Here is a 9,353-nt window from a genome sequence, read left to right as displayed (position 1 = left end):
CAGCGGGGTTTCGTTCTCTTGATCCCATTTTCTGTTGGTCAATTCCATCTCAGCAATTCCTTCGGCCATTTTCTCAGAGCTCCAGGGCAGCCGCCGCAGAACTCGTTGGGCGGCGGGCTCGGCGAAGCTCCGGTGTGCCCGGTGCGTGGTGGCGGGCTGGTCCGGGGTGGCTGCGTCCCCCACGGTCTTGAGCCCCAGCCCAGACGCCTGAGCTGGAGGGATGTCAGACACCATCTGGAGCCCATGGTCCCCAAATGTCAGTGACAGGGGAGCAGCTGGGTCGCAGAGGACGCGAAGCTCCCCGGGACCCCTGGGGTCCTCCTGCAGCCCAGGACCTGGCTGCGGTCACGTGCACCCTGCGATCCTGGTGCGGGAGTCCCAGGTGCCTCTCCAGGAAACCCCCATCACCTGCTGGCCCCCTGGACAGAGGGTGACACTGAGGCCCCGACTTCAGGACGGTGCATGGCCGGCGTAAGGCCCCCTGCCCACGGACCGGAATGTCCCCAGCAGCTCCTGCAGCTCCCCCCCACTCGGCGGCAGAGCCTCCGTGTCTCCTGGGCGTTTGGGACTGGCAGCTAGAGCCCCACGCCCCTGCCCATCTCTCCTCCTGCTGGCCCCGGGTCCTCGATGGCTCTGCGGGCCCTCCCCTGAGCCTGGGGGTGACCACATTCTTCAAATCCCACAGCTGCTTGGATGCGGAGCCCCCTCCAGGGAGCCCCCTCTGCCCACCCAGGCCCCAGAGGGAGGGCAGAGTGGGGGGTTCAGCTGTTTGCAGAAACTGTGGTCCAGACCCGACACAGACCAGAGCCGGGACCCGCGCCTGTGGCGGTGTCTGCAGAGCGGAGACAAGGCCTGACGTGGCCCTGCCCGGGCCCCACCCTCCCACCTGCTGCACTGCAGGAGCCCCGGAAACTCGAGCCAAGGCCACGGGCATTTTATTATCACAAACAGCTCGCGTCACAGAGCACGCAGACGCAGGACAGGCGGTAGAGCTCCCGCGCCCACGAGCCAGCAGGGCCGCGGGGTGTCTCCTGCCCCGCTCTTCTCGGGAGGAAGGAACACACAGGTCCCCGGGATGATGCACCCTGCTCCTCAACACCAGGCGTTTCTTCCCAGGTGTCCTACCGACTGGGGTGGTCTCCCCGGAAGTGCCTGCCATCTCCCAGGAGCTGGGCTCGGGGCCGGCGTTCCTCTCAGCCGTGACCCCGTGGGCTGCAGCGCTCACAGGTCCATGGTTCCCTTCGCTTTGAACTTCTTGGCGGACCGCTCGCTCGACCGAAGCTGGAATTTGCTCCCGTGAATGTAGGAAACGAAGCCGTCGGTTTCCACAGAGAACACACAGCCCAGCTTGGGGATCACTGCAGGGGAGCAGGAGAGATGGCATGGGGGCCTGCAGCAAGCCCGCCCGCGTGCAGTCATACCCACGGAGGTTCTGGAATGAGCTCACAGGAAACCAGGCTCGCGGGGTCACCCTGCACAGCCAGGTCACTCCCGTCCTACACAGAGCTCAGCCCCCGATGGTCAGGGCTCAAGGCTGTGAGCCCCTCTCAGCACCAGGAATGCCCAGGGCAACGCCAGCCCAGGTCTCCCCCGAGCTTTCAGGTGGGCTCGCAGCTCTGCGCTCGGTGGGAAACACTGACCATGCTCTCAGGTGAAAACCAGAGCGAAAGACCTGCAGGGAGACGGACGGCAGTGGCGGGAAAGCCAGCTCAAAAATTAAAGGAGCCGCCAGCCAGCGTGGCTCAGAAGTGTCGACCCAGGAACCAGGTCAGGGTTCGATTCCTGGTCAGGGCACGTGACCAGTTTGCAGGCTCCATCCCCAGTGCGGGGCGGGCAGGAGGCAGCCGATCCATAATTCTCCACCAATGATATTTCGTTTTCTCTCTCCCTTCCTTTCTGAAATCAATTAAAAAATATTCTTTAAAGAAAGGTAACATTTTTTTTTTAAAGTTAAAGAAACCAAACCCCCACGTGTGGTTTTGAACTTCCTGCACCTGTGCGTGGCTCATGCCCGTTGCTAGACGGGGAGCTAGAGGGGGGCTCTCAGGCCCCCTGGACCCACAGGCTCACGGCCAAGGGCGCAGCTCCTGCACCCCCAGGGGCAGGTGTGGCCTCTGCAGATCCCTGGAGTCGGTGCTGACCCGAGGCCCTGCGGCCACAAGGTGAGGGCTGGCGACGCCCACCGCCCACAGCACCGAGGGGACAGGACGCACCTTTCAGGCGGTCTCCTTTGGTGATGATTTTGAAAACGTGCTTTGTTTCCTGCAGGAGGATCCCTGTGACACCCACGTAGGAGGGGCACTTGGATTTCGTGACTGCAAAGGAGAAGCGGTTCCAGCTCAGGCCTTGCCCAGCGGGGAAGGAGTGCCGGGGGCCGGGACTGAGTGGCGGGAGGACCCACTTCCCCGCCCTCTGCCTGTGACCCTGCGATGTCCGACAAGGTGTCCTTTGGGGCCCGCAGGCCAGGGTGTGGGCAGGATTCGCGAGCCAGGTCACACGTGTGTCCCACACCCTCCAGGCAGCAGTCGGGGCCATGTGGCGAGGGCAGAGACCACCTAGAGGATGTCTCTCCGCCCAGCGCCGACCCCGCAATGCTGCCCCGCGTGCCACCTGCTCTCAGGCCCTTACCTGAAACAATGGCGCCATGGAGATCTGCCTTCAACAGCTTGGCCTGGATCGCCTGGGGCTGCCTGCGGGGCAGACAGAAGCCTAGTGTCTGCGGGACACAGAGGTCTGGAAGCAGGCTCCCAGGCCGCATCTACAGCCGTCAGGGTCAGGGTCCACGAGGCACGGGTTCCCCCAAAGGGCAAGGCTTCAGAAACTGAACTCACGTGTCTGGCCTGAGGCCATTGCACAGGTCCCGGATGTACTGTTTCCAGAGCTCGTGCAGGGGGAGGAAGAGGTCATATCTGGAAAGTCAGAGGGTGGGAGCTAGGCACTGAGCTCGAAGACACCGTCCAAGGCACAGCGCTCGGCTTCCCGCCAAGGATGCCTGGGCCACCATCTCCATTCGAGGGACACAGCTGTGGCAGCTGGAGCGCAGGCAGCCGCCTGAGACCACGAGGCAATGTCTAGAGACGCCGGAGCAGCCGGACACACCCGGCCACGCTGCCTGGGCCGAGGCAGTGGACCCGCCTGCACGGCAGCCAGCACACGGCACCTGGCCTTCTCCTCCGCGAGAAACCCACTCCAGGCCTTCTGACGCCTGCTACTCTGAGGCCCCGGCCCCACGCGTCAGGACGCTGAGCTAGGTGAGCCCTCGTTCAACATGAGCTGCTGGCTGTCACGCAGGACCCGGGGAAGGTGACAGGTCTGCCTGGCAGGGGAGGGCGCGGAGCAGAGGACCCCGAAGGCTCTCCTCGGGGGCCACCGTCACACGTCCCGGCGCCTCTGGGGAGTCCTTTACGTGGAACTGTGGGTTAGAGAACGGAGAACCTCGGCTCAAACCTGAAGGGAGCCGTAGCGGTGGGGACACCACGAGGCCCCCTGAGACAGACAGCGGCCCCCCTGCCCCCAAACCCAGCTGATTTCTCGAGAAGCCATGGACAGTGGGTGTGGGAGGCTGCTGGCTACGGTCTGGAAGCGAAAGTCTACAAACAGTCCCATGGCACCCACACCCAGAGCCGGGCCAAGGAGGGCGGGGCCGGCAGGAGGCAGGAGCCCCTCCCGCTAATAGGGCCATGTCCCTCGCGGAGGCTTCCCGACACGTGGGTGATTCTGCCTGCTGCTATGAGAAGCTTCTAGAGATACAGATTAAGAAGTCTCAGTTGCTCTTTTCTAAAAGAGCTGGAAGACAGCCAGCCTGTTGCCATGGGCAACAGACGCTCTTCAGGCAGGGTCCTATTAGGATTGGGACAGAAGCCAGCCACTCACCAGCTTCCCTAGTAAAAGCCAAACCCAAGCCCAGTCCCAGTTGGTAAAGGAAGGCTGCCCCCTGGTGGCAGAAGCGAGAGGCTGCACCAGCCGGGAAGGCAGGCGGGAAGGCCGCTACCTCTGCTGCTCCGGCTTAATGTCGAAGAGCCGCAGCGCCCTCCTCTGCCGCGCGGACAGGCCCCGGGGCCGCCTCCTCTGCTCCTTCCGCCTCGGGCGGGTGAAGTAGTCCAGCACCACGGCCTTGCGCTGCAGCTGGTCCTCGCGGGCGCGCGGGCTCATGTGGGGCGTGCAGCGCCGCAGGAAGGCCTGCAGGAAGGCCTCGGCGCGCTGGGCTCCGGGGCGCTGGTGGGACAGCGGGAGGGGGGGGCTCACTGCTCGGCCCGGCACAGCCCGCCGGGGCCCTCGCAAGCAGGCTGCCTCCCCGACCACACCGCCTCCGCGCGCTGGCTGTCCCCCGCCCACCGCTGTCCAGGTGCAAAAGCCACATCCCTACCCCAGTCCGTGGCCGACACGGAGACAGCCAGGCCACACTCCAGCGGCCCACCCTGTTCCCTGAGGCCATCCTGGTGGTGACAGCACACCTCTCTCTGTGGAGGAAAAGACGCCCTGGTCTTCGCAGGGAGGGAAGAGGGGCCACGTTTAATCAGTAATGACTGGAGGCAGCTCAGGGCGGAGCCAAGCTCCGGCCTCGCAGGAGAGGATCTAACCCTCAGGAAGCGTTAGCCACAGCCAGCCAGGAGTTGCATTTGCTCACTGTGCGGGCCGCAGTCCTCTAACTCGGGTTTCCGGCTGTGGGCGCATCACTGGGGGGAGGACCTGTCAGCGCATCTCAGCACCGCCCCCTCCCGTCTCCTGCTCGCTCTCTGGACACACAGCAGAGCCTCAGGTGACCGTGACTGTGACAGTGTGTAATTCTGGAGGGGACTCGGAGCATCACTGCCCCTGAAAATGCAGCCGCCCCCCACCCCCACCTCGCAGCCCCGGTGGCACTGCCTCCTGAGGTCCTGCCTCTGGCAGGCCACCTCCTGGATCCTCGCTGTTCTAAGTGGCTGTAAACACCCAGGCTGATGTGTCCCTGGAGAAGATGTGATACGCACACGCTTCAAGTCGCTCACAGAGAGGGGACTGAAAGGATTGGACTGTCTTGAACACATACTCGGCCCTCCTTGGAGAAGCCAAATAAAGGCCAATCAGTCTCAAAATCCTGATTTCACGGCATCTCCCTCCTCATGAGTCACTGGCGCAGCTTCTGCCAAATGGGCAAATCCCAGAATCCACAAATCTCACAAAATGCGATCTCCCTGCCCTGTTGGGGGTGAGGGGGAACCAGTGACCAGGTCAAATGACAGTGTCCCCAGGGTGGGTTTCAGGGGGACACAGCCCAGTGTCCCCACGCAATGGGAGATGACACAAATCCGAGGTCCCGGGTAACCATGCCCGACTTGGGCGCGATGGGAAAGGAGACCCGCATGTGAGACAGCCGTCAGGACAACAGGCCCCGCTGGAGCCCCAGGGACTGGGGAGACGAGGAGTGGGACGCGGAAAGGCTTTGAGGCCACCGAGCCATCTGTGTCATCGCCCCGTCGCTCCCCGACCCCCTGCCAAGCACCTACCTGGACATCGAGCTCCTTGGCCTCTTTCTGGGAGAGGGCGTGGTAGATTCCACCTGGGGACGGGACAAGGACACGAAATGATTCCTGCTGGGCGTAAGGCCCGAGGCGAGGCGGTGTCCACGCTGAACAGAGCAGTGCTTCTTCAGACAGGAGGCGGGGCTACGGAGGGCACAGCGGCGAAGCTGTCACGGACGCTCTCACCCTGCCCACGGATCCCGTCCATCCCAGAAAGCCCAAGGGCGGGCTTCAAAAGGCGCTTCTCAGACATGAACGTGCGGGGGGACCTCTGGGACTTATCAGCATGGAGACTCTTGGGCCCCGTTCCTGTATCCTGCCTTTCTAGCAAGTTCTCGGATGGAGCTGCAGGTCAGCAGACCACACTTGGAGCTGCACGGGCTTAAAACACTGGACGAAAAGGACCACACACTCCACCTGACGAGCTCATGGGAGGCCTGCGTGGCGGCTTTACAAATGCAGAGACCTCCCGTAACCACACAGGAAGGTCTGAGATGAGAACTTTTAAACTAGAGGCAGTTTATGGTGGGTAGTCATGTCCTAGGCCAGTGGTCGGCAAACTGCGGCTCGCAAGCCACATGCGGCTCTTTGGCCCCTTGAGTGTGGCTCTTCAACAAAATACCACGGCCTGGGCGAGTCTATTTTGAAGAAGTGGCATTAGAAGAAGTTTAAGTTTAAAAAATTTGGCTCTCAAAAGAAATTTCAATCATTGTACTGTTGATATTTGGCTCTGCTGACTAATGAGTTTGCTGACCACTGGCCTAGGCTAGAACCTTCCCTGAAAAAAGTCCGTCTTTACCTTAATCGAGCCTGTCTACGGTCGTTTTGCAACTACGGTAACAGACCTTTGGAACGTCAAAGTCCATTCCTTTCTCCAGACCCCTCAAAGCACAGGTGCCGAGCCAGTGGGGAGACCACAGATCCCCTCACTGTTGCTGTTATTGTGTTCACTGTTGACCGTTAACTATCCTGTACCCACCTCTGTACAAGAAGTACATGACTATCATTTTACTTTTTATCTAATCCCAGAGACCCCCCCAACCCTACTTTGCTTTCTCCTGCCTCCATAACCTATCACCAGTGGGTTTCATGTAGCCCACTTCTGCCTCTTTTTTTTTTAATTAGTTTTTTATAGATGTCCTTTAGCAGGATAAGGAAGTTTCTTTTTTTTTTAAATATATTTTATTGATTTTCCCACAGAGAGGGAGAGGGATAGAGAGCTAGAAACATCGAGGAGAGAGAAACATCGATCAGCTGCCTCCTGCACACCCCCCACTGGGGATGCGCCCGCAACCAAGGCACATGCCCTTGACCGGAACCAAACCCAGGACCCCCCAGTCCACAGGCCGACGCTCTATCCACTGAGCCAAACCGGTTTCGGCCTGCCTCCTCTTTTGATTGTAATGTATCAAATAGGGTGCAAACTGCCATTTTCAGGAGCATTTTCTTAATCCGTTGAGATTTTGCTTCCTGGCAGTTGTCATCAGTTTGCTCACATAACTCACGAAAATTCTCTATGGGTTTGAATGCTTCTTACGTTGACAATTCCACAGGTTAGGAGCTAAGGAGCTGCTCACTTTGTAATGGAGTAACTCATTTAAAAGTTATGTGATGCATGGAGCTCCAGTGGCGCAATCGGTTAGCGCACGGTACTTATAAAAGTTATGTGATGCAGGTGGTTGGGAATATTAAACTTTGTTAAAAAGATTCTTCAGTTTGGTATCTATGAAATTGGATCATACAATTGACGGTGTCCTAAAGTGATAAAATACAGTAGGTCTCTTTTCAAGCTCAAAATATACACTGAGTGGCCAGATTATTATGATCTCTGAACGCATAATAATCTGGCCACTCAGTGTATATCCTATATAATAAAAGGCTAATATGTAAATTGTCCCCTCGACCAGGAGTTCAACCAGCAGGCAGGCCAGCCAACCGCCCATGTCCCCTCCCCCTGGCCAGGCTGCCCGGACCCCACCCATGCACGAATTCATGCACCAGGCCTCTAACACACACACACACACACACACACACACACACACACACTCTCACACTGAGTGGCCAGATTATTATGCGTTCAGAGATCATAATAATCTGGCCACTCAGTGTATATATTCACCAATGTGGCTTCAACTTCTAAACACATCCACGATCCTGTTTCTTACTTGTTTTTCTGAAGAAAACCTGTGGCACTGGGGATGTGGACAGAATAAGAATGAGACAAAGCCCTGATTCAAGCACCCAAATATTAGAACGTTTGGTTCACACTATACTCTATAAGTTTCCCTTTTGTGTCCCTGTGCACATTTGATCCAACAAACCAAAGTGGCTACAATTCTTCTATATGGAGTCTAGTCCTCCCCCAAATGTAAGGTGAGGAGTATAACCTGTTTGTAGAGAGCAACTTGCAAGGCCGGAAACCCCAGGAATGATTGCTCCACCAGGCCCAGGTGTCTAAGACTTGGGGGTCTTTTCAGTCACAACACACATCTAACGTTTATGGAGCCCGCAGTACTTGCCATGCACCGCATTAAAAGCTTCGCATATTTTATCTCATCATCCCTTCTGAAGAATCCTGTAACGTGGTCATTATTCCTATTATCACCCGAGAACACGGAAGCTCGGATACACCGAGACGCTACACTGGGTCACACAGGTAGGCACCTGCAGAGGTGGGACTCGGAACCCCGATGCAAAGGCCGGTGTCAACGGTGTCTACACTCCCCTGCCTACAGCTGCCCCGGCGCTGGCTCCCCTCGGGCACAGCTCTCCGCCAACGCCGGGGGCGGGGGTGGTGTCACTGCCCAGCAAGCGCCCAGGGCTCCTCACCGCATTAGGGTCGTTCATAGAGCGGCAGGCCGGGCAGGCCTTGGCCACGGCCACCCCGGGAGGGAGCGGTCAAGTCGGGCGAAGGCCCTGGTCGGTCCCGTAGCACCCACGCCACTGAGCGGCCCCCGAGAACCGGCCTCCAGCTCGGACACCAACCCCAGGCTCAGAGACGGGGCCGGGCCAGCCGGGCCTCAGTTTCACCGAGGGAAAATGAGGCAATTCCCACAACAGCCCACTTGCACTCCGCAGCGACCCTTTTCACTCCCCAGCACACCGCACCCTGACGTCCCTTTTCACTCCCCAGTGCCCGATCCCTGACGTCCGAGCCCATGGCCCTCAGCCCCACTCACTCCTCATTCTGGGGCCGCTTCCGGTGCGCTCTGATGACGTCTCCATCGGGCGCCGCTCACACTTTTCCTCCCTCCACCTCCTTCCGGGGCCCGCGACCACCTCGGCCCCTGTCGTCGGAGTCGGCGGTGGAGAGGGTCCTCGTCCCCGAGCTCGCGCGGCACAGAGTCCGCAGACCGACACGCTTGGGCTCGCAGGCCCTGGGCGCTGGTGCGTGATGCCGCCGGTGACGTCACTGAGTGCGCCTACTGGGTCGGCGCATGCGCCTGGGAGCCGACGACGCTGCGGGGGGGGGGGGGGGAGGGAAGGGGGCGCGGCTGCCCCTGCGGAGTCTGCGCAGTGGGGCTTTTTTCAGCCTCGTGTTTCCTAAGCGGCGAAGGCTATATGCCGTAGGGTTGCAGCTAGCGCCTGTGGAATCCTTGACATTTTTCTTTTTTAAAATTAGCTCCGAATGATAAACTTTCAAACATGGATTCAGGTGTTCTCCCACTCCTGATTTTGTGAAAGTGATTTTGTGGAAGATCCACGGGAAGTCTATGGTATTGCAGCAAACACCCCTGCCCCCCCCAGCCCAGTTTATTACAAAAATCTTCACATAAACAGGAAAATGGAAGAATTCTGCAATGAACACCGTATGCTCTCAGATTCTATAATTAGCGTTTTGCCCCGTTTTCG

At 59.1% G+C, this 9,353-nt stretch overlaps 1 protein-coding gene across 2 annotated transcripts; it reads right to left on the bottom strand.

Moving 5' to 3' along the window:
• Nucleotides 1–751: 751 nt before the first annotated feature.
• On the bottom strand, nucleotides 752–8,899 carry POP4 (POP4 homolog, ribonuclease P/MRP subunit). 2 transcript variants are annotated; one of them, XM_079760058.1, is made up of 7 exons: nucleotides 8,681–8,899; nucleotides 5,487–5,539; nucleotides 3,992–4,215; nucleotides 2,832–2,909; nucleotides 2,629–2,690; nucleotides 2,214–2,315; nucleotides 759–1,358 (listed from the first exon to the last, which is right to left on the bottom strand). In XM_079760058.1, the coding sequence occupies exons 1-7, from the start codon at nucleotides 8,724–8,726 to the stop codon at nucleotides 1,222–1,224; spliced, it is 702 nt and encodes a 233-aa protein (XP_079616184.1). In that variant the 5' UTR covers nucleotides 8,727–8,899; the 3' UTR covers nucleotides 759–1,221. The 2 variants fall into 2 exon arrangements, with proteins under 2 accessions (XP_079616183.1, XP_079616184.1); XM_079760057.1 differs by lacking the exon at nucleotides 2,214–2,315 and having other exon boundaries at nucleotides 752–1,358; nucleotides 8,681–8,870.
• Nucleotides 8,900–9,353: the final 454 nt, after the last annotated feature.

This window comes from Cnephaeus nilssonii, assembly GCF_951640355.1.
Source record: "Cnephaeus nilssonii genome assembly, chromosome: 20".
Taxonomy (NCBI): domain Eukaryota; kingdom Metazoa; phylum Chordata; class Mammalia; order Chiroptera; family Vespertilionidae; genus Cnephaeus; species Cnephaeus nilssonii.
Note: the sequence above shows the minus strand (reverse complement) of the source record. Positions and strands in the feature narration are given on the sequence as shown.